At 41.4% G+C, this 25,175-nt stretch overlaps 2 protein-coding genes across 2 annotated transcripts; one reads left to right on the forward strand and one right to left on the reverse strand.

Annotated features, from left to right (window-relative positions):
• The first annotated feature begins 783 nt into the window (after positions 1 to 783).
• LOC136430119 (adenosylhomocysteinase-like) lies at positions 784 to 6,467 on the forward strand. Its single transcript, XM_066420435.1, has 8 exons — positions 784 to 909; positions 1,611 to 1,801; positions 2,148 to 2,376; positions 2,739 to 2,851; positions 3,210 to 3,417; positions 3,743 to 3,945; positions 4,451 to 4,642; positions 5,370 to 6,467. Exons 1-8 carry the CDS (start codon positions 876 to 878, stop codon positions 5,499 to 5,501), a joined length of 1,302 nt encoding a protein of 433 aa, XP_066276532.1. The 5' UTR covers positions 784 to 875; the 3' UTR covers positions 5,502 to 6,467.
• Positions 6,024 to 24,949, reverse strand: LOC136430117 (transmembrane protein 117-like). The gene is made up of 7 exons (XM_066420433.1): positions 24,522 to 24,949; positions 14,300 to 14,472; positions 12,885 to 13,045; positions 12,415 to 12,647; positions 9,338 to 9,595; positions 8,804 to 8,927; positions 6,024 to 8,440 (listed from the first exon to the last, which is right to left on the reverse strand). The coding sequence occupies exons 1-7, from the start codon at positions 24,789 to 24,791 to the stop codon at positions 7,812 to 7,814; spliced, it is 1,848 nt and encodes a 615-aa protein (XP_066276530.1). The 5' UTR covers positions 24,792 to 24,949; the 3' UTR covers positions 6,024 to 7,811.
• Between the last annotated feature and the right edge of the window lie 226 nt (positions 24,950 to 25,175).

Consider the following 25,175-nt stretch of genomic DNA (forward strand, 5'->3'; position numbering starts at 1 on the left):
TGAATTGACACTACTCACACGAAGGTCAACAGACCTGTCCTTTGTGGTGTACACTATCTATGCTCAGATCCAAACAGATCTGTCCTCGGTGCTGAACACACCTTCTATACACACAAACCTGTACTTGGTGCTGAACATCCACACACACAAACAAGCTTGCAGACCTATCCTTGGCACTGAATATCATTCACACAAAGACAAATGGACCTGTCCTTGTTGCTGAACATCACGCACACACAAGCAGACCTATCATTGGCGCTGAATATCATTCACACAAAGACAAATGGACCTGTCCTTGAAGCTGAACACGCACACACAAGCAGACCTATCCTTGGCGCTGAATATCATTGACACAAAGACAAGCGGATCTGTCCTTGGTGCTGAACATCACGCACGCACAGGCACACCTATCCTTGGTGCTGAACACCATTCACTCAAAGATAACGGACTTGTCCTTGTTGTTGAACATCACGCACACAAGCAGACCTATCCTTGGCGCTGAACATCATACACACAAAGACAAACGGACCTGTCCTTGTTGCTGAACATCACGCACACAAGCAGACCTATCCTTGGTACTGAACACCATTCACACAAAGACAAACGGACCTATCCTTGGTGCTGAACACCAGCCACACAAACATACATCCTATTGCTGAAGCTGTCATGAAAATGTTGTATCATAATAGTGGGGATCCTTTTTTTACATACGTTTTAGCGTTGTTATCAAAAGAATGCAGTCATAAATTTGTAATCCAGTTCATATCTGATAAGCACGAGGGCGCTGTTGCACAACCCAACGGACAGGTGAGGCAAGTTCCAAGTTACTTCACCTTTGACCTGCCAAGATAGCCGATTCCAGAAGAAGGCTCATCATGGCTCATGACAAGAAACTTCCGTACAAAGTTGGCAAGTAGACAAAAACCTTATCAAACAACATATGTTATATATTACACAAATTATGTCTCTATGTCACTATAATTGATTAGATATTGAAACGTCACGTTCACAATTGGTTATTGAATAGCACGCAGGGGCGAGTTACATGAAGCATGTCATGAAATGGATGAATTATTCAACATGTTGCAAGATTACGACTTTCATTCGCCTTCATGTTAACTTTTCAATATCTAGTTCTACTTTATTTTGAGATGATCTTTCAAGTTCACCCATTAACTAAATCAAAGGCAAAAATTACAAAATAAAGATCATACCTTAGAGAGGGGAATCTTAGGAGACTTCCTTTGAGTTGAACTGTTGACCCAGGGGTGTGTCTTGGGACATTTGTTACTTTCCTTGTAAATTTGACAGGAGTGATGGCAGATGTTTCAACCTTAGCCCCAAGAACGTATTCCTGACCCTCAAAAAACTCTTGCTCTGGATGGTTTCACTTTGAATAAGCCCATTTATAGATTCGAGTACACATATGAAGTGTCAAAGATGAAGGCCCCTGAGACCTAAACAAAACTTGTTGTGTCATCGTTATGCAAATCCAGACAATGTCAGACCAGAACTGTTTACAAGCAGGGGGCCTTCACCTTTAACACTGCACATGCATCCTCGAATCTTAGCGAATGGGCTTATTGTAAAGTTTGTCTTCACCTTTGTAGCTGACATAGGACTGGCAGAATTTGGCCGTAAAGAAATCAAACTCGCTGAGCAGGAGATGCCGGGACTGATGATGATGAGAAAGAAGTACGGACCCAACGAACCGCTTAAAGGAGCGCGAATCGCGGGCTGTCTTCACATGACCATCCAGACAGCAGTCATGATCGAGACACTTACAGAGTTAGGAGCACAGGTGGGTGTTCAGCTCAACTCCATTGTTAGATACCTGTATTATTGTAGTCAGATGCCATTGTTGAGTAACAGGAGACATCTATCATTAAAAGACCTGCCCCCTTCCCAAAAAACCTGTTTCTTACCATTGGGTCCATGGATGCCGCCATATTGACTTGTTTGCTTATAAGTCAAACCTTTTTTAATTCAACAGGGTTCTACAGATGAGATCAATTTTATTAGACGCTGCAAGCACACATAGTAAAGAATCACTCTAGTCATTGATAGTTGTTAATCACTGAATTTCTAATTATTTAGTGACATTTATTTGTGACTGATTAAATCAAATAAGCTAATCCTCCTTACAGGTCCAGTGGTCGAGCTGTGACATCTTCTCCACGCAGGACCACGCGGCGGCTGCCATCGCTAAAACGGGGGTTCCCGTGTATGCGTGGAAGGGTGAAACAGAGGAGGAGCTTGTGTGGTGCATCGAGCAGACGCTGGTCTTCCCAGACGGACAACCTCTCAACATGATCCTGGACGACGGAGGAGAGTTGTGCAACCTGATACATCAAAGATATCCACATTACCTCACAGGTAGGTTGCAAGAAAAATTCACATCTTTTTTAAGTACGTTAAAAGATCTAATTTAGTGTTAATCTTGCAACATGGTAATTTATATCCTAAACACCTGCAGTATTACTCTGAATTGAAAAGGTCTGTGCAAAATGTAAGCTCAGAATTTATAGAATAGCCTGGATGCCATTCTAGTTATTTTACCCGGGCTCCTATGCTTTCCCCTAACTAAGATGGCACCCAGGCTATTTTCAGAATACAATAACTTGAATAAGTATGATGATAAGTCATAAATGCATTCCTCAGTTAGCCCACTTCCCCTCTCTCACCTCATTGTTGTTGTTGTTGTTGTTGTTGTTGTTGTTGTTGTTGTTGTTGTACAGGTATCAGGGGGATCTCAGAGGAAACTACAACAGGTGTGCACAACCTCCACAAGCTGACTGCTGCTGGGGAACTCAAGATACCCGCAATTAACATCAACGACTCTGTAACCAAGGTAAGCAATAGCATGGAAACACTATGTTGTGTTAACATTGGTGTGTTAACATTGATGGTGATATAGCCTTGTTGCGCTATTTCATATATGTGTCAAAGCTATGTCTTTTGGTGAGTCTCCAAAGATTAGAGGAAGAAGTTGCACAATCATGTTTATGATGTAGATGTCAACAGTTGATGCTTACCCTTTTTCAAGCAATAATGTTTATTTTTAGATGCCTTTTTGTCAAATTTGTCCCTGACATGTGTACAGCTTTGAAGGCTGGACTGATGTAAAGGATGCCAATATGTCTCAGACATGTTTTCTAGTCTCCAGTACTCTTTGTGGAATAATTGTCATGTTACATCCCTTCCTGTAGAGTAAGTTTGATAACCTGTATGGATGTCGTGAGTCTCTCCTGGACGGCATCAAACGTGCAACAGACGTGATGGTGGCGGGGAAGGTCGCTGTCGTGGCGGGGTTCGGGGACGTGGGGAAGGGGAGCGCGCAGTCCCTGCGTGGTCTGGGGGCCCGCGTCATCATCACGGAGGCTGATCCAATCAACGCTCTACAGGCGGCGATCTCAGGTATTGTATGTACCGCAGGAAGGGTTGGGGTAAAGATGGTAGGGGATCTAAATGTGATTCTACATTGTTTTGCAAGTAAAATCATTGGTCCTGCAGCATTTATATTTTTCAGACGTAATCTTTTTATCATTTTTGGGTGGTTATTTTATTTCAAATTTGAGCAATCATTTCAGCCTGAGTGTCATCCTAGTTTAAGTTCCAGGGATATGTAACTCTCCCTAGTTGTGCAAGGACAGTATGGGAGTCCTGGAACTAACTAGGATGACACTCAGGCTACCGTCATTTGCCGTTGCTACATTCTTTTCGATCCTTGCTTCATTATGAGGATACGAGGTAACCACTATGGAGGAGGCCTGTAGGGTGGGGAACATTTTTGTCACCACGACCGGCAACAAGGACATCATCCGTGGTGAGCACATGTTACAGATGAAGGAGGATGCCATCCTGGCCAACATCGGACACTTTGACTGCGAGGTGGATGTACAGTGGCTGAATAAGAATGCAGAGAAAGTCAACATCAAACCTCAGGTATCTCACTCTTAGAGACAGATCTTCTTCAATTGTGAGACCCAGGAGTTTCTTTTGGCAAGTTGTTATTTTTTCTTCAATAGTCTTTTGGAAAGTCTAATATACAAGAAATGGGTCGGCAACTGACTCAGAGTTCTGAAAAAAATTAGCAAAATTTCTTTAAGTAAAATTGCCGTACAATTTACATTTACATTGGTCACAATAATGGACGGAAATAGTCAAACTAAAGCAGATTACGATTTTGTCATAAGATTTGTTATTTGACATGGAAGTGCTATTGTCTCAACTTCACAGCCAACTAACTACATAAAATACATGCCCCTCTGTGTTTCAGGTTGACCATTACACCCTCCATAATTCATCTTGACTGTTGCACCAGCTTCCATATTTCAAGTTGACTGTTACACCCTCCATATTTCAGATTGACCGCTTCACACTCCATATTTCAGATTGACCGCTACACCCTCCACATTTCAGCTTGACCCTTACACCCTCCGTATTTCAGGTTGACCGCTACACCCTCCCTAACGGTGGCCATGTCCTGCTGCTGGCGGAGGGTCGGCTGGTGAACCTGGGCTGTGCCATGGGTCATCCCAGCTTCGTCATGAGCATGTCCTTCACCAACCAGGTCCTGGCACAGATGGAGCTGTGGAACAGGGCCGACCAGTACAAGGGGGTGCACAGGCTGCCCAAGAAGGTTGGTATTGGCTCACACACTTTATCCCAATGGTTTTTATTGGTCAGAAATTACCCGTGCAATGGCAGCCTTTGTAGTACTGAATTGGTGCAGGGTTTACTATGACATAATACACATGGGCAACAGATACATATTTGTTCCACACTTGCATTTTGTGGAACTGTCGCAAGGGTCTGGGCAGCTGGTATTCGGCGCCACCAGGTGACCTCAATACAACCTTCCTCAACTGAAGTCAGGTACCCATTCACACGTGGGTGGAGTGAGGAAAGTCATGTTAAGTGCTTTTCCCAAGGGCACAAGTTCAGTGACATGACAGGATTTGAGTTTGAGTTTGCATGACATGAAAATCATCTATATGATTGAATTAAGGTAGACATGTTGATTGGTCATGTGATCATAAATATTATCTATGCTTTGGTTCAGACTGTTGTAACCTTATGATGTACTTCTGATAACCAAACTAATATGTGTTTAGAAGTTTTAAATGTGAATGATCCTTTATTTGATTTACACCATTGTTGTTAAGCCTTTTTATTCAGTCTTGTATGTTACGACTGCAAGAAGGTTGTCTGTCATGTTGTTTATGCAAATAAACCAAATCCTGCTCTTTTCAACAGCTGTGCATTTTCCTGCAACAGTGCCCTTTTATTTTCACTGCTGGTCAAAAGCCTCTCTAATTGATACTAATAGTCACCCCACTACTATTTCTCCCCTTATGTATTCCCAGTTGGATGAGGAGGTAGCTGAGCTGCACCTGGAACACCTGGGAGTGAAACTAACACGTCTGTCTGAGGAGCAGTCCCAGTACCTGGGAGTACCTGTAGAGGGACCTTACAAGGCAGAGTTTTATAGATACTAGCTGGTACAGGGTTGGACATATTATTACTGTGAAAGTCTTTATCTATAAATGACAGATTTGGAAGAATGAAATTTTAGGGAGGTAGAATTTTTTCTATATTACTCTAGGCAGAATGGGTACTATGTAACTTTTTACATTCCATGATTTTTTTTAAATACGGCTTGTGCAAATTTTATATTCTACGGGTGCAGGTTTTCTCTTCCATTTCTATACTATGCTGTGATCTGCCTTACATGTCAAAAAGTGCCTTATACACTAGTTATATCAGTCTTCAAACGATTGTGCTGCATTTCATGTAGGTATTGGTACATGACTGTGTCATGATAACAACTGAAAGGGGAAAGTGGGAACTGTGCATCAAATCTAAAGGGGGTGAAAGTGTGCTATTTATATAGTCTAGAATCCCTTATGTTACAATTAATAAAAGCAGGCTGATCATAACCATCATACCTCTGCTTGAGTATATAGAAACTTTGTGAAAGACTTGTTACACAGACCATATCATAGAGACAAAACGGTATGTGAAGATCAAGTTATTTTAATAAGAACACTCTGTGACTGTATCTTAATACATTTTAGGTCTTTGAGACCATGTTTCCAAGAAAGCTCATTAACAGTCAGAAATGCAATACTGTAATCACATCATACTCACAGCAAAGTGATTGTCTATGCTATCATCAAGTGAAAGCCGCTACTTCGATAATTGCTTTACAAATAGCTCTATATATCTCTAGTGGCAGACAGGTTTCACTTCTATCATACAGCTGAAAAGTGAAAGTTAACCAGGCTTGGAGATGTCACAAACCTTTTTAGTTACATGCCTTCCTTCTCTGAAATTCCAAATATTGATTCATTACAATTTGTACTTGTTTTTGAATCTTGTAGTGAATATTCCGCCTCATAACAGATCCAACATGGCATGTTTTGTAACAGACGATCAACATTACACTTTGGTCTGTTAACATATCACACTTTCATGTGTTTGCTTCTTTTCAAGTTAATCTTTATTATATATTGAATGAACTTTGCTTAGCTGCCTTCTACTTTTGCCCTTCTACATGTATTCCAGGACAACTTTGGGGTGATATTGACCTATTCTATCAATTTTTGTGTCCATGCTTAACTTTCACAGAGGGTAATGTAGTAGTAGTAGTTACTGTAGTAGTCAATACATTCATAGTGGCTACATTTCTTATGTCTGTGACACACATGAAGACACAGTCTATATCCTAACAAAATGCACTCTCCTGATAGAGGTCAGAAGCAGCATGTTCCTTTTTGTACCCACATACAAAAAGTAGCAAAATATCTACATTTTCTCACAGTACATTTCTCACAGTGTATTTCAGTTTTTCCTTTTCAAAAGCTAATTTACTTTCAGGTCTGAATTTTTACACAGAACATCTAAAAACCTCACAACCTCCCTTTTGATCAATCAAATATCTTTTAGTAATTGTAATAAATTGGGCAAAACACAAACAAGACCTTACATCATTGATGCATCAACTTTTCTACCTCCAAGGATAAAGTTTTCTCTCTCAGCCTTTCAGAAATAAAATATCTGTATTTCATCATGTACATATACATGTATGCAATAAAAATATGGGAAAGATTATCATCTCTTAAGTACAACTTCCCTTTTGACAGTTTCCTTTGGTATCAAGACATACATGTACACATTTTGATTTTTTCCATGTTACTGTACATTTATTATTCATTACATTGGCTACTTATGTCATCTACTATTTGGAAGGGTTTGCCTCAATTGTGTGAAAAGAGCCCCTTGCAGATGTTAGTGGGATTGCAGGATCTTGACTTTTTTTTGCTGTTAAGGTTTCTTCACAGCATAGAACCCAAGGTTGATGCTGGGTTCAGGGGCAGTGTGGGCTTTAAGTCTGGGAATTAGTTCTTCACTACATTGGATGCCATTGCTGATAGTGATATTGTTCTTTAGATGTTCTTCTTTAGACAAGTTGTGTTCAACTACGATACATTTAGAGTTTTGGACTGTCGACTACCTCTGTCTCTACCACAACACATGTAGAGAGCTACTAGATCATTACAAAAACATGTAGCAAACATGAACCACACCTGGCCATTCCTTCAGCGAAGAATGGCCAGCGTGCTTCAAGACAGACGTGGTGTTCGGTACCGCTGATCAGGCCCAGCGTTAGCCTGTTCGGCAGTCGATACATGATAGGACAGTCCGCACCTCCAACACTGGCAATGGTCTTCCCAGAATTCCTCAAACTCCTCCCACAGTATTTCGAGACTTTCGACCCGGGAGTGCTGTCGCTCCCGAGGCTCTTCTCACACATTTGACAGCACTTGAACTTTGACCGGTCTCTCCGTAGTGGCCGCTGCTCCGTTCTGTGCTGGGACAGCTAGTCCCCCGTTTTCTCTTTCCGTATCGGGGATGTCGTACGTTGCCGGCGGCGGCGGAGTATTCAATGTCTTAACGTTTGTTAGCGACACTAGAGTCGTCTTAGGTTCGGTGGCATTCCTCTGCCACATCCTCAGTTTCTTCGACCTCTTCCTCTTGACGTAGCGGTCCGCGTGGGGATCTTTCTCGTTGGGCTTGAAGCGTCCGTACCACCAGATGAGGACGCCAAACGTGACAAAGGCCATGAGGCCCGGGACGAAAGCGATACCCTTGACACTCAGCGTGAATCCGATATATTTGGAATGCATATGAAGGTCTCTTTCCAAATATGTCAGATTTGAAGCCGGGTCAGTGTGGTTGGCACGCCAGTCGTATGTGAGCGTGGTCCGGTTGAACAGGTCGCCCTGGAGCGTGGTGATGTCCCGGACAAAGTGGATGCTGCCGTCCGGCCCCACATACTGCCCGTAGTCGAACGGCTTGTAGAAGATCTGGTTCTTCCACATGTTCAGGTCCAGGATGATCACCAACATGATGATCCCGTAGTTGAACCACTTCCCTGAGAAAAGTAGTCTGCATTAAGAAAGCAGTCTCATACAACATAGGTGAAACATTTGTGAATATTAGACATCCAGGTCACGTGAAGGAAGAACAAAAATTGAGTGTTTACTACTGGATTACTGAATTTTTATCTCAGACCTTTCAAACGCTCATCCGACATTTTTGTCAATGAGGAGATAATGTTTATTTACATAATTATGTGAACAAAAATTAATGCAACTTAGCAACCACACTTGTGATGCTTGCCTGACTAAATCAAGCTTCTAGCAGCCCTTCCACTGGTCAGGCCCCTAGGAAGGAGGCCCAATCACAGCGACAGATTGTATAACACAGGCTAATGTGCTGCGTACTGCTTCCTTACCTGTGACGTGTATCGTCCACTCGTCTTTCCGCAGACACTTGGGGATGTGCAGCCTGATGTGGGTGGTGTTGATACCGGGCAGTTTGATGTCCAGACTACCCATGAAGTGTGGGAAGTCCCAGTCCTGTAGGGAGGAGCACAGTGATACAAGTTTTTCATGTACTATCTTTCTTCAAGGATATTCAAATCCCTTTATCCCGAATCTCAATATGAATTCTCTGTATATGTAGAGTATAGAACATTAAAGTTCCAGGAATAAAGCCGGTATCTCACTGCACTACACCTAATTGCCCCAAATTGCATAAAACATTCCTAAAGTGTCGCCTGAAATAGCATATTTTTTCGCACCTGGTAAATGGGCCCCGAACAGTGCAATAATGAATCTCAACCGTTGTACATTGGGTTTGACCGTAAGGGAAAATTGACGAAATATGCAAAGTTGCTGCAATAATTTGGTGCAATAAGGCACAGCTCAGTGCGATACCCTTGCAACAGTTTATCCCCCATCTAACTTCAGGCAGAAATCTGTCCTACCTGCATGACAATGAGCAGGTCCATGACCAGGATGAAGGAGGCCAGGATGGCTCGGCTCAGCTCATTGGTCGGCAGGAAGCCACGGTTCAGGTAGTCCCAGTCGATGTAGTCGGCGGTGATCACCATGACGACGATCCCGGTGAGGGACAGCAGCACGGCCCAGAACAGGATGATGCGGTGCCAGCCTTGGCGCCACCAGTGGCGGACGGGTCGGGCCCACGTCTCGTAGAGGGTGTCCTGGAGCATCATATCTGTCACCTGGGGGAATGGTGGCGGGGAACATGTAGCAGCGTAAGTGTATAAATTATGTGCTGGGAAAATGCAGGTTTGTGCTGGTTTCTATCTTATTAATCCTGTAAAAATATTCAGTGACAAAGAAAAACTGCACACATCCTCACTGATGTAAATTTCTGCAATACATGTAATTGTAGCTACATGTATGAAGGGTATAAAGGGATGAAGCAAGACCCAAGAGTTGCAAAACTTCTAGCTGACTTCTAGTCGCTTTGTAGTACCAGGACCTAGTATACATAATAATAATGAATAATAATAATAATAATGGTTTATTTCACAGAAGCATTTCGCAGCCTTTAGGCTGAATTGCACACTCCTTTCACATGAGTAAAAAATCGACTGTAGGCAATACAATTGATTAATATACAGCTGGGTAAAATCCTATACATAAAATTCACGGCCTTAAAGATTAAAAGTATTTTTTTTAAAAATTCTATTGATATGATTAACAGCAATAGGATAATCTCAGCGTTTGTATTGCTTACTAATCTTGAACATTTTACATTGGTATTTGGTCGTCGATACAATACATGATCATTTAACAATACAATAACAATACAAGAATTAAAATTTGATGGGGTTTTCATTCACATATCAACTTATGCACCTGTCTACATACTGTTATTTAGCAAAGTAGTTAGATATGGAATTGGGCTGTTTCTGTAGCGCTCTGTGTGTACTGGCAATGTTACTAGTTGATTGTTTTGTCGCGTTACCCTACCGCTGACGTCTCCTCTACGCTTGGGAAGCCAGTGTCGGTACTCGTCTGAGGCGTACAGGCTCTTCGCGAACTTCAAACAAAGGGCATCCCGTCTATCATTGAGTTTCTCTAGGTTTAATACTTGACATGACAGTGAGTAACTGTGGTAGCTACTTCCCAGTATAATCCTCGTTGCACGCCTCTGTATGTTCTCAATTTTCTTCCGTTGTCCGTTTGTCAGACCTCCATGCCACACAGGGGCGGCATACTCTAAAACTGGGCGAACAAAGCACTTGTAGACCGTCAGCAAATCCTCCACTGGTAAGTTGAATTGTCGAAGTCTGCACAGCAAGTATAATCGTTGGTTTCCCTTCTTGGTCATTTCTGTAACTTGACTTTCCCAACCCAGGTTTGCTTGAAATATGACTCCCAAGCATTTTGCAATGGGCACTACCTCCAGCACATGTCCATTGATGGAAAGAGGGGGTGGTGGTGGAGGGTTGTGGGCAAAGCAGATGTGCACAGCCTTGCACTTAGAGGGGTTAAGTTTCATCTTGTTTTTCTCGGTCCAGCTTGACAGGTTATCCAGGTCGTTTTGCAGCTTAGATGGTTCGGATGTGCGCCTTGATTCGACGAGGTTCAAATCGTCAACAAAGGCCCTCGACGGTGAGTTCATGCTGTTTGTTAGATTGTTGACGTGAGCTATAAACACTATCGGGCCCAGCTTGGTGCCTTGAGCGAGCCCGCACGTGAGTTCCTTCTTCTTGGAAAGCGCACCATGGTATCTGGTTCTCTGCGAGCGTTGTGAGTGGAAACTGACAATCCAGGGGATAATTTCTGGCCTGACTCCCAGGTTGATCAGGTGCTTCATTGCTACTGTATGATCCACTAGGTCGAAAGCTTTGCTAAAATCCGTCAATACCCAAGTGCTGGAAGTTCCTCGTTTGTCTGCTGCCTCATAGAGTTGATTAGCCAAAGTGATAAGACAATGCGTTGTTGATCGCCCCTTGAGCCCCCCAAACTGGTTTGGAGAGATACTGTTCTTCGTATCCTGCAGCATCCAAGTTGCCACGAAGTCCTCACATACTTTTGAGATGAGGGAGGTTAGCGAAACGGGTCGTAGGTGGTTGATGTCTGGTGGACTAGTCTTCGGGAGCGGTACCACCACTGCCTCTTTCCACTCGTGTGGCACCCTACCTTCAAGCAAAGAGGAGTTTAAGATGTTGGCAATAGGTTCACTCAGTTCGACTGCGTATTCCTTGAGCAACCTACCGTCAATTCCGTCAGGGCCTGCAGATTTTGTTGTTTTGATCTTGCACAGTTTCCAGTACACATCCCAAGGCTGCACTGTTGGAGGGGGACGGCTTGGGAGATACGTTGGTAAGTTAGACAGGTCGAGGGGTGGTAGTGATGTTGTTACGTCGGTAAATTTCTGGTTGATGAAATTTGCCATGTCGTGATGATTGTCTGGATCGACCCCTTCGGCTTGGACGGTCATGGCGAATGTATACTACACGTGGCTTGTACATGTATAGGCCCAAGTCAAGAGGTCCTATACTAACTTAGACTCTAATTCTGTATCTTATTGTATACACATTGACATAGCGGCCCATCTCTAAGCCATCTATGAGGTTACTAGTACTACTGGTATCCCAGTACCATCCATTAATTGACCATCTTCCTAATTCTGCATTTTACTGTATGCAAATTGACATAGTGGCCCATGGCACATTGGTAAGCTATCTACAAGACTATTCCAGTACCATCCATGCAGTGACAAGGTCTCTCCCTAATTCGGCATATCATTACATACACATGATATAAAATTGGTACAGTGGTACAGTATGTGCTATATATAAGACGGCATAGTACCATCCATGCAGTGACAAAAGTCTTCCTAATTCTGTATCTTACTGTATACACATTGATTAAGTGGCCTATCTACAAGACTATGCCAGTACCATCCATGCGGAGACAAAGATTCTTCCTAATGCTGCATCCCATTATATACACACACATAAGATACACATTGATCATATCGTGTCCAATGTATAAGCTATCTGTTAGATTACTATCCCAGTACCATCCATGCGGTGACAAAGTCTCCCATCCAGGTGCCGAGGGCTGCAGCCTTCATGAAGGAGGAGTTGCGCAGCCCCATGACGTCGGAGATCTGCAGGTCGTAGGTCAGCCCCGCGGCCAGGATGATGCCGTTGTAGATGTTGGAGAAGATGAAGAGGCTCATGAGGGTGGTGAGGAACATGATGAACCACGAGCCGCCATCACGGTGGAACATCTTCAGACGTAGCAGGCGGCCTTAGGGGGTGGTCAGGGAACATGTTAGCAAAGTTGTGGCACATCTTGAAAAAATGAAAAATGAAATCCAAGATTCTGTCTGCCACAAACCTAGGACATAAAGAATCGCACAACTTTCTACACAATTTAGAATTAAAAGTTTCCAATAATTTCATTTTGCAAGAATCAATACAAATATTGTACACTGATCTGAGTATTGAAGTCAAAGCTAGTAAAAGCAACAACACTAGTACTCACCAAAGAACAGCTTGTGTACAAGAAACTTGCCCAGGATCATCCCTACAACGATGGCCAGGAGCCACATGAAGACCTTGAACACGTTCCACGCACCCCCTGGGTACTTGTCCACGATAAAGGAGTAAATGTTTCCCACGACGATCACATTCGCTGGTGTGATGCTGGCGAAAGAACAAGAAAAAGACATGCCTTCAAGTACCAGAGTTATCAACCCAGGATTGATGAGGTGTTTCCCTAGAACTATGGTAGAGTGGAACTCATTGCCACCAATTGCAAGTACATGTAGTACATGTATGCCTAGGAGCATCATCAACCAAGCTTTAAACAATGCTTGCCGTTAGATGTGCAAAGGTTAAGTGTGACAGGTTGTTTAGTGTAATATAACTAGCTGCTACTGCACCGTGTGCCTACGAAGCTGATGTGTTATGCTGAAGAGGGGTTATACCAGCACACAGATAAAGACGCAGAAACAGAATAGGGTTGAGCAGGATTAAGGGTACCGTAAGTCCGTAACACACTGTGATTTTTCTGTCAGAAACAGAATTAGACATGAGGGAGACAAATGACCAGAAAATAGCCAAAACAGATACAGATAGGATGTGTACCAAAGGTGTTGCCAGGACTGTTCCAAATGAAATTAAGTCCTAAAATCAGAATGGTTCAGCCACTTCAATGTCGCCATCAATGCTTATTTGATTTGGACTGAGACACTTTCAAGGCTTACATGTATCATTAGGTAGTGGCTTACTGCCAAATCTGCAATTTTCCTAGAAATCTCCCTGTAAAGCTATTTTGCAGAGGCTTCACGTAAGCAGTTATGCTGCTTAATGACAGAAATTTCCATTCACAGGTATGGCAAACTTCTATTTGAGACTGGGAACATACAGCCAATCTCACCAGTGTTACGGATATTGTATATATTGTATCTGTTTTGCCCATGCATTGTGACAGCATTTCTTCTTATATATGCATTATGATAACAGGTAATACACAAGGGGTCTTGCTGGTAAATACCAATAAGTAACCCACAGGTCCTGATTGAATATTGATGATCATGTCATTAATGTATGATTAATAATCATATATTAAATGTTTCTGATATTAATCATCTCCAATCCTATGTCCAGTGACTGCGGTTGATTAGAATGGTTTGATTAGGAGTGAGTATTAATACTATTATCAAATATGCCCACATTTGTTTATTTGAACCTTAATTCGTTCATGAAAAAGCTCAAGTCGGCCTACAGGCCACTTTCATTGATGTCATATAACAACTATACACTATCATACAGACTACATGATTGATGTCATAATATCCATTTTCTTACATCAAACAGCAAAATTTTGCATTTTTCAACAAGTCTGATTCCTACAAAAGGCACGAAAGAGAAGAACAAGAAAGGCGGGAGACCAACCCGTGGGAAACAGGGTCCTCCGCAAACATCAGGAAGTTGCACAACACGACAAGGTACGCCACGAACAGCCTCGCGTACGGGTGCTGGAAGTAGTAACGGAAGTCCTTGATCATGTGGACCGACCACATGCTGGCACGGTCCGGCTCATCGTACGCTTCCTCCGCTGCCATCGCCTAAAGAGGAGAGAGAGAAAAATCTCTATAAGTTGGAAGAGTGAGTGAGACATACTACAACAATCCTACACAGATTTCGAAGCATACATACTCTCACCTCTCAAATAGAAGTACCCCCTGGAATAGAAGTACCCCCCGGACAAATTTTCAAAATGTAATATAAGTACCCCCTGGAATAAAAGTACCCCCCGGAAAATTTCAAAAATCGACAGTCGAGGCTAGGTAAACTGTGTCCATACATGTACAACTGTCACTGTCAGAGGGAAATAAGATAATAAGCAGGTAGGTAACTTATATTTAGTCAATTATGCCATACCTATTAAGTATATAGATATTGAACAGAATAACTGTCCATAGCTTGTTCAAATCATGATGATCTTCCTCGCCTCTTCTTCGTAAAATATAATAGTAATATTGAAAAATTGGGCATAGGTTCCCCGCTATGACCCCTAACCGGGGGCCACGGTGCTTTCAAATTCAACAAGTGAAAATGTACATGATACATGCTTTTTCTACTTGGAACTTGAAGCAAGTGATCAAAGAAAATTGTTATATCATTTTATTATGACTGACAATCAGTGACATATAACAAAAATCATCAGAGTACTTTTAAAAGTTAAATGTACTCTGATCATATTTTCTAAAGACATCAACCACAAAAAAACACAAATATGAACACAGTCCTTCCATAGAAGAAATATGTCTATAAACTTTTGCTCCATAGCGTCGAAAACAAAGTGAGACGCTCGGATTTCGAGTTCCCGCGGTAAATCCCACAATATTGAATAGAGATCGACTGTAAAAGTAGCTCAACGTCACAGACCGCACATACTAAGAAGTTACCCATTACGTGTTGACACTAGAAACCCGCGATGAACCGCCAAAATTGGGAAAATCTTACGATTATTTAAAAAAATGAACCCTCTGAAAATAAAAATTGGCGCTGTGTGTCTATCGTTGCCCAAAAAATATAATATTTCCATGCGTTTACGGTATCATTTTAAAGATCGGTATCCGCACTACGCAATATGCTGCTAGTTTTACTGTCGCCATGCCTGAGAGTGGCGGCCATGTTTCGCGATTTCGCGCTGTTGTTTACCGAATCATATCGGACATATTTCTGCCGTTTTAGAGATTTTGTGGCCTCAAAACACATATCACAAGGGAAGTTAAGTTATGATTGTTGTTTTAACGTGTTACAGGTCTTCTGCGAACAAATAATTCTTCCGCCGCGCTGCCGATACTACGGATATAGTGGTCAGGAAATTATTATTCCCTGTGTAGGCGAGCACCCTACTCCACACGTTTTTGATCAGCGTGCTTTGGTTTACGATGTAAACAGAGACTATCTCCAAGTTATTTATATGAAAATTGTATTTTAAAATGTCAATGTCGCGTCTTATTTTCCGGTTTACTTTGTAGCGTCATAGCTAGTGGTGCGGATCGGTCCGGCCGGACCGGTTCCGGACTTGTAAAACGTTTCGGTCCGAGTCCAAAAAAACCGAAGGGCTGAGAACCGGTTTTTGGACTTGTCAAAATAATTAGCACTTATGTACATATGTACATCCTCTGTTTGATCCTTAACTCTCTAAAACCTTCCATAAATCACGAAGTTTGCGATGGAAAAGCCGCAAACATTTGTTGTTGGCTTCTGATATGGCCGCTATGGCCGCTATTGCCGAAATCAGGAAGTCTCACAACTCCTCGCAAGATCTGGGTGACGTCAAGGGAACCTAGCGATGTGATTGGCTTAGCCATGTCATGCGTTGGGGGACTTCCCCAATGGGCCCAGTGGCGGCCATGTTTGACCTGAGATAGAGAGAAGAAGCTTTGTTTTGCGGCCTTTGCCTGCAGCCCGGGAACATTGCGTGTCACAGGGTACAGGTCAGGTAAACACAATGCCGGCAGTATGTGAGAAAAATGATCCGGTGTGCCGGGGGCGTCAAAATATATTGCAAGGCTCTTGAGACGCCACCAGAAACAACCCGACATGTAGGTCACCACGCTGATTAGAGAGCATACTAGTACTTTTGTTCTGAATATACACGTTGTTCTGACTGCAGACGTGTTTTTGTGTGAATCTTTCCCTAGTTTAGAGAATTAAGGGGGATTAACAATGGTAACAGCATCAGTCACATAATGTGACGGCAATGTTTGGTGCCGGACCGGACCTACAAGTCCGGACCTGAACCGAAACCTCTGGACTCGAGTCCGGACCGGAACCGGAACGTGCGTTTCGATCCGCACCACTAGTCATAGCGATATCGACCGATATGTTACGAGTGCCGCCAGGATACTTTTCACAAGGCCGTCAAAGCGGCGAGAAAATCAACGCCGGTAGGCCGAAAAATAGCGAATTACGAGCAAAAATACCGGGGAAATATGGGCAGAAAAACCTTAACTTACGATTTTAGAGGGATTCCTGGTTTGCAAAGCCTCAATTTTTCAAAAAATAATAAACGTACCGTCTAGAATAAGAAAGTACAGGGTGGAACTATTGGCGAAAAAAAATAAACGTACCGGTACGTTTATTTGAGAGGTGAGAGTACCAACTTGAGCTGTGTTCTCACTTACGGGGACGGAAGATGGGGAACAACAGACTATAAACCAGATAGTGAATGTGTGACTGTGAGTAGCAATTCCTGCACATGGCTACTTGAGGAAAAACTGGGTCGATGCCAATACGATAATCTGTCCTTGCAATTTGTAGGACAAAGCAAAAAGACACTTCCAAAAAAGGATTTGTATCTTTTCATCATTTTTCTATTTCTTTACCTTAACCTTACGAAAGTTAATTCCTGAGTACAAATAGCAAAATTTGAATGCACAGCTACGTATATTTTAAATTCCATCAGTTACACACTAATGTACCTGTTACAAGGGCTTATTGGATGGGGAAGTGATCGTAAAACCTTGATTACCATGCATTTTTTAACAGTGTTGTTACGGAAGGGTGAAATAATTTGGGGATCTACTGTTTTAATCCGCATAAAAAACACTGAAAAGATGATGCAAAGAAGACCGAAGAAAGTCCAACAAGATGTTTAACCTTGTTCCTGCTACCTAAGCTTAAGCCCAAAACCAATACAAATTTGGTGCCAAATGTCTATCTTAGCAGGCTGAAGGTTGAATACTAGTAGGTACTTCCATTTTGCAGAGGGGTAGAGGGCTACCATATTTGTAACCATACAACAATAACAAACAACAACATCCATTGCTTATACATAGGCTGTACAGTGTAATATTAAAGTGGAAATTAGTTCTTATGATCATGGACATACCACCTTACAAAAGTTAACTTGTCGTTGTTTGCTGTTGCTGTAATTGGTCACAAAAATCACCTCTTTTAAAATCTTTTAGGTCTGGACATTTGTCATGGGAAGTTTCAGTCAAAAGGATGTGTTCTTTTTTTCTTGCTCTTCTAACAATAAGCTGACACATATATCCAAAATGACTGTGCAGGTCTAGCAGGTCATACCATTACCAGGGAGAGAAAAAAGGCTTTACCAACTACATGTAGATTAACAGCAATTTTTCTATACCTGACTGAAATAGACTTTGACAGTAATAAACCAATTACCACAATGACACATCAATCATTCTGGACAGAAAAATGACTGCCTAAAATGCTTGGATACACAATGTACTTCACATTACACTATCGCTTCATAAGAAATGGATATCATGATCCAAATGGCTTTTTAGTTCAGCAAAACTACATGCATGTTGAAACATTTTCAGAAGTAGCAGTAACATACTAGTAGGTATAAGTTTCTATTACCTGAGTTGGACATGGAACAATATGTGAAGAGCTGTCGTCGTCTAACATCTTGTTCAACAGTACCGGTAAGTAACTCGGCAACAAATGGTCGTTGGCTTATAAGGGATTGCCCGATATATTCCCAAGGGGATGGTTATTAACAGGGTTTATATGAGGGGATTTTCCATTCATAAAATATGTGGAGTATCAGAGTCTCCACCATAATTGCTTCACGTTTGTCCAGAAATCAATTATTCAGAGCATCAAAAATAGAATAACTAAATTCTAAGTCAAAATTTCAGTTGCTTACCATACCAAAAGTCACAGCTACAATGTATAACTATAACTTCCTATACCAAACTAGAGGTTTATTAGTGGGTGACAAGATATGGCAGGTTCTATAGAAGGCAATATCCACTGGTAGAGTGGGCGGTTCCGGAAGTTTCTCACATCAATAATTTACAAGGTTGCTGGAGTTTTCATTGATAGGATTACATTCCGTTACCTTCTAAAATCATTACTCAGCTTTTGATACTTTCTGTGGTATTGGAGTATACTTCTATGGCATGTAACAGGACGTGGCAAAGTTTCTCATACAAAATACATACAAACTTAAACAGGGTTAAAGTTTTAGTCTAACTATAAAACACATCCAAAAAAGAAATTGATTCAGTAGTTTCAAATAGCACTTGTTTCTAACTAATCTAAATTTTAGAAAAATACTTCTCGACTTCAAGACTTCTTCTCAACTAAGCTTAAAAAACATAACTTCTTCCACTGTGATGATTAGAAATGCACATAGAAGTGGCCTAAAAAGTGGCTAACAATTTATATAAGCTTCTTAGGGGCCCAAGGAGAAACTGTCACATAAAAAATACTCAAATTTAGCATAAACAGGCCATATCATGTTATACGTTCATATTTGATTCAAGAAGGCAAGAGTAAATCTGCATCATCAGTCAAACCGCTAGTCAACTTCAAGTGCCTTTGCTGAACAAATTTTCCAGTTTCTGCTCTGTTCCTACTTCCTGTGGCCCCATGCCAAAATGCCCTACTCCTGGCCATTACCATATAATTAGTTTCCAACATCCTTCTAATTAACTTTACCCTGCATTTCCTGGAGCTATAACTACAAAAGTTCGCTCCGAATGTACTGACGGCAGCAACAAAAATTATGGCATATGGCAAATGGTAGTTTAATATCAACATGTACTGTTGGAAGAGTGATTCCATGATTTTAGTTTGACCATCCTACATTTGTATATAATTGATGAGTACCTATTATAATTTTTTCTTGTCAATGGAAACTTAACAATAGATTAGAAAAGTCATATTTTAGAACCTGACAAAATTGCAAAAGAATGGTATTGATTTCCCTCTAATTGTTATGGCCATTTTGGCTGGGTAATAACTCCGGAAATAGATGACATTGTTATTCATAACCTCATTAAGGATAAATTAATCAAGGGGTATCATTCATAATGCATCTTTATTTAATTGCAAATTATTGTAAATGTAGCACACAGAATAATAATATTTCATAATACTAAAACAGCTGGCTGGTCAGATATATGATAAAAGTCTCTAAAAATGATAGAATTGTTTGTTTTTTCTAACACATGAATGTGAAAGTGATGATCAATTATGATCTTTAAAAATATTCTGGTGTGTGTTTTTAAGGTTTTAAAAAGCACAGTATCATTGAATTATCTGCAAGTGAAAAACATAATCTGACAGGAACGCTTGAAGAGAAAGAGTGGGCTTAGTCCTGGCGGTCAAAATGACGATGATGTAAAGCACCCTTAGCTGGTATCCAGTCCTCTTCAGCCTTAGTCTACTCCCCAACAGTCACTCATGGACATAGGGGAGAACCTACCATTTTGAGAGCTGTTCATGACTCCAAATACCAGACTAAAAGTAGTCACCATCCACCACCTACATCCAACATGTGTCCTCTACTAGTAGTTGTATTTTTCACAGGGTACATGACAGTGCATATTTCACCAGAAGACATGCAATGTAAAGACACCCATAAAGACACTTAAAGGTTAAGGTGGGGCTTGGGGTCAGCCCAGGTCATGAAAGACCCTCCTTGCACCAAAGGTCAACAATCACCCCCTCTGGATTGATTCCCAGGCCAAAGTGTCAACTGCTATCAACAGCAGGGTGTGCCATGGAAAACCCATTACACGCCACCATCACCCCCTGATTATATACATTAATCATGACATTTTGTATGAATGGTGGAGGGAACCAGGGCTGACACCAGGCCAGATAATTTCATCTGAAAGTGTGTGGCCTGGTCTTTGGACATTGGTCATGCCATTATATATACATCAGGGACAAATTCTATTTTTGAATACCATCCTTGCCCTATACCAACAAGCATGTGACACTCATAAAACTGGGAGGTTTAAAGTCATAACATTACCGTATATATATATATAAACATGGATGGTCTTGTCAAAGTATTACAATTGTAAATGCAGAAATGTTCCCAGTGGTATTATGTTGTTCCATTGTGTGACTGTACTAGTAGTGGTACTTTTTTCAAACGTGGCTCAAAACCAAGGACACTCCATTTTCTCCCTACTGCGAAATTAAATCCCGGCGAACATTTCTGCATTTACAGTAATGTGGACAAAGTATTTGTGACACCTGTGGACAACTATTTTTTCTCAGTATCCACATGATCGTTTTAAGAAGGTATAACATAAAACAAGTAAAATTTCTGAAATGTCTAGCCAATAAGAATATGGAAATCTATTTGACATGCCGCTGATTGACCTTAATTGAAGTGGATCCATACTTTTATTGATGCCTGTCCCACTTCTGCAGTAATCATCCTAGAGAAATTGGCTCAGGCTTTAAGCCTGATATGTAACAATGTCACCTTACCTGGCAAGGCTAACAGTACACAGTGCTTTTCCAATTAACACCCTAAAAAAACAGTCCCAAAAGAGATGTGACTATATGAAAAAAAAAAAGAATACATTTAGCAGGTTTCTTGCGCGTGAAACAAGAAAAATAGAAATTTCAATAATTATTCATGGGGGACATGGACCTTGATGTGCCTTGGCAATAACATTTAATGATACCTGAAACATCTGCCAACACGCCTAAGAATTGCTATCAATCACGAAGATACACTGTAACCATTGTGTTCCCGTGGGATATCTGAGGCACGTACCACACGTACATGTGAAGATATGCCAAGATATGTATTACCTCAAAGCCCTAAAGTAATGATGAGTTCACCTGGTACATCTTACAACTTTTCCACTAGCGTTTATCTAGACGTAATCTGAAATTATCAAGAGTCCATTCTATTTGAAGATAACTAAGTTAACGTTATCTAGTTATAGCACTGTGTCAGCTGGGTTTCCCCATGATCAAATTTCATTCCAAAATAGATGGGGAGCAAGTACATGTATATGGTGGCACTGACAATGTGTTGAGCTTTAATTTGGGTTAATAACATAAATCTAAATGCCAGATTTCAAATGGCAGTTTTCAAATCTCTGTTTGGCTGTTATTTCTGAGTTGAAGTGAGTTGCTGTACTGCAAGCAGTTAGCGATATGGATTCATAAGGCCAAGGTTTGTTTGAATCCTGCTCCAGCACCGTGTAAGGGGTTTCATTATATAATGCTACTAGAAGTACTAGTCCTCTTGGATGAGAATTTAAATCCATGTGGGATTACCAGGCATCAAACCTCGGCAGGTAAAAGAACCCAACACACTTCTCGAGAAGAGTAGGGTTGACCCGGTATATGATTGGCTGAAAATGTGAGCCTTAGTAAAGTCACATTGTATACGTACTACTAGTACTTAAAAATGCATCACGCTTCACCTCTGTTGAAGATGACTGAGTAGAATGACACTCTGCAACTTTTACCAAAAAAATTTGGACCGTTTTTTCTGGCGTTAACGTTGAATTTAGTCTCTTCTGAGGCTGTTTTCACCATATACCAAACTTTGCCATTAATTTATTAAAGTTTAAACAGTACAGTAACATCTGATGACTGGTAAATTTGCATGCCTGCACACTGTAGGACAGATCTCTAATTCAATTTGCTGTCGACTTCAATTTCCAAATGCATACTTTTGAACTAGGCTTGCATGTACAACTTTCCAGTCACTTAATTATATAATTAGATTTGCTGGGTAAAGCTTATCTCTTTTGAATATTTAAAGCATTCTGGTACTGTAGGTCATTGACTTGAAAAATTTCAAACTACTGTACATATTTTCGTATTTATTCATTTCATTTCGTGTTTCATTTGAAAGCATAGCCATGCATTGCCAATGATACTAATTTCCCCAAATCAATGACAGTATTGAGATTGTTAATTTGAAAAATAATACTTCCTAGATCTAAGTATTGTATGATGGAAAAGTATCTCCTTGCAAGCATGATAAACATGCTCAGCATGCAAGCACATGCTCAGTCATATGACCTACAATCACATGGTATGTTAGACTACTAGTAATTATTCGATCCAGGAAGTATTCCTATAGCCAAGGAGGCATCAAATACTGGCATTGGAATATTGCCAGTACTGTGATGAACTTCCTCTGGTGATCTAGCACTGAGAATGACATAAGTAAGGTCACGTTGATGAAGGTTATACATCCAGGTAATAAGATACGCCAAAAATAATCACTCAAGCAACTGGATAAGATTTTGAGGATAAGTAAGGTCAGTCATGACCTTGTACTGTTGTCTTTTTTATATTCCACTCATCTTGCTTTGTAGTCTTCATTCCTACTACAATGGTTTATGGTTTGAATGAACCCTCCTATACAAATGCTGGACATCTAGGAAGGGATCTGAAAGGTCCATATACAACCAGAAGAGGGTCGGGATCTGTGAAATGTGATATTTCTGATACTAGCTTGGATGCCAGACCCCCAATCTCTAAAATATCTATCGTGTGGGATATATCATATGATAGATATTTTAGAGATTGGGGGTCTGGCATCCAGGCTATATTTCTAAGGCTTTCATTTCAAATACACTATCTCTCAATTTTCCTGTGCAAGGTACTAGACTGTACTTTTTCTTTATCTCTAGATCTGTTCACTTCTCTCATTTATCATATTTCATGTACTATTGGTATCCCACTGATGATCATGTCCATTGAGTCATGAGTTGAATTCTGTACCTCAAAGTAAAGTTACTGCCACTGATTTACTGGCATCACATGGTATCAATGAATGACCAGTCTCAAAGCAAAAAAGAGAGACACCACCCTACTTTCATTTGTCTCAATGATATAGATCTGATTTTATGGATAAATTTCTCTCTTTGTTATTGATATTTGGATAGTCTGGCATAGGTGATCATGATTTCTGGGCAGTCAGACATATCCTGAAGCAATACCAGGAAATAATCAGATGTGCTTTACGTACCGCACCTTGACGTTAGCTCGGTGTTGCCTAGCAACAGAGCCCAGGGACGTCACTTTAACGTCAGAACGACACTAGCCCGCCGCCTACAAACCAATATCTAATCATTTCTTCCACCTGCGGTTGTCAGCGGAGATGAGAAACTGCCTGGGGTACAACCACCGTGGCATGAAATCTCCAAATTGCGCGAAAACATTCCACATCGGTGCTTTAGAACACGGAAAAATCTTAAGACTGACAAATATTGACACTTAATCTGTCGTAATTAGATTATTTCACAACAGGATATATCTGTTTGCTCTCACTCTGTGACAGGCCATCCCACTTTTTTTGAGAATTGACATATCACTCCCTTGACGCCTCAGTAAAGAGCAATTTTCTTGCAAATTGTAAAAGATGGCTTACAGTATTAACAGAGCCAGCAGTGCTAAACATATCATTACAGATTCATGATAAGGTTGTATCCAAAACAAAAGATGGGGATGAAATACATGTATTACAGCAAGTTGAATGATGGTTATCGTTAGGAAAAGCTTATTCTCCTCCAAAATACTGTCCCTTTGTGTTACGCCATGGCCATAGCCGGCCTGCCACCATCAAAACATTCCGTGACGTCAAATACCTGATATGGAAAGAATGGAGTAAAAACGGATCGATTGAAAGAAGGGGAGAAACATAAACCGCACAGATGCGGTCAAAAGCAACGGAATCTTTCAGCTTTAACGTTTTTGTTGTGATCTGAAAAGGAGATTTTAATTAACATGTGAATCGTTTAGGAAATTGCTAGGATCTTTTGCGGTAATGATATTTAGACCGTGACGATTTGGTAACAGATACCACCGTGTTAGATTACGTTGAAAGATTTGTCTCAGTACTTACGGAATCAGGCTCGTCTTTGGCATCTCCTGCTGGATTTCCTTGATCTTGGGGCGTTGTCGGTGCCTCGGGATCACGATCGGGATCCTTACCGTCCGTCTCGGCCCCTCCCCCCTCGTCTACCGCGGACGACACGGCGGCCTCCCCGCCGTTCTGTCCCCCCGCCCCGCCGGCTCCCTCCCCTTCCCCGGTAGACTTCAGCGGGGTGTTCGGCGGCGTGTAGTGCCTCATGTCCTGGACATCTTGCGGCGTTTTCCCCGGTCCCGAAGCCATGGCAGCTGCGTTTCCTTGCCGTTTCTAAACCTACATTTCACGTAAAGTACCGTGAAACGCCCACGTACAACGGTTTATACACGCCTTTCCAAAGACCAATCTGCCGCCACGGTATCTCAACTATCTTCTGGTGATCGTCAAGGACTTCCTGTTTGGACCACAAGGGGTCATCCAAAAACAAACTGAGGGATGGTGACGGAAGGGAATTTCTAGTTTAAATATGTCTATCTATCTGGACTTTCAAATGAAATAATGAAATGTATTAACAGTATTACATTCATTTCGTTTAAAACAAAGTTAACTACCCAACAGACTGCTTCGATCCACACAGTTTGGTCTTATTGATCGGTCCCCACTTTAGAGCGCATCATAACAAGGTAAAGT

The sequence above is a fragment of the Branchiostoma lanceolatum genome, chromosome 3, assembly GCF_035083965.1.
Source record: "Branchiostoma lanceolatum isolate klBraLanc5 chromosome 3, klBraLanc5.hap2, whole genome shotgun sequence".
NCBI classification, from domain to species: domain Eukaryota; kingdom Metazoa; phylum Chordata; class Leptocardii; order Amphioxiformes; family Branchiostomatidae; genus Branchiostoma; species Branchiostoma lanceolatum.

Excerpts from the sequence above, each read along its gene's own strand:
- LOC136430119 (XM_066420435.1), top strand. The coding sequence starts at position 876 with ATGGCTCATGACAAGAAACTTCCGTACAAAGTTG. Across the intron at positions 2,377-2,738 it reads ATATCCACATTACCTCACAG|GTATCAGGGGGATCTCAGAG; the intron begins GTAGGTTGCAAG and ends GTTGTTGTACAG. Across the intron at positions 2,852-3,209 it reads TCAACGACTCTGTAACCAAG|AGTAAGTTTGATAACCTGTA; the intron begins GTAAGCAATAGC and ends CCCTTCCTGTAG.
- LOC136430117 (XM_066420433.1), bottom strand. The coding sequence starts at position 24,791 with ATGGCTTCGGGACCGGGGAAAACGCCGCAAGATGTCCAGGACATGAGG. Across the intron at positions 13,046-14,299 it reads GAGGACCCTGTTTCCCACGG|CATCACACCAGCGAATGTGA; the intron begins GTTGGTCTCCCG and ends TTCTTTCGCCAG. Across the intron at positions 12,648-12,884 it reads TGTACACAAGCTGTTCTTTG|GCCGCCTGCTACGTCTGAAG; the intron begins GTGAGTACTAGT and ends CCACCCCCTAAG.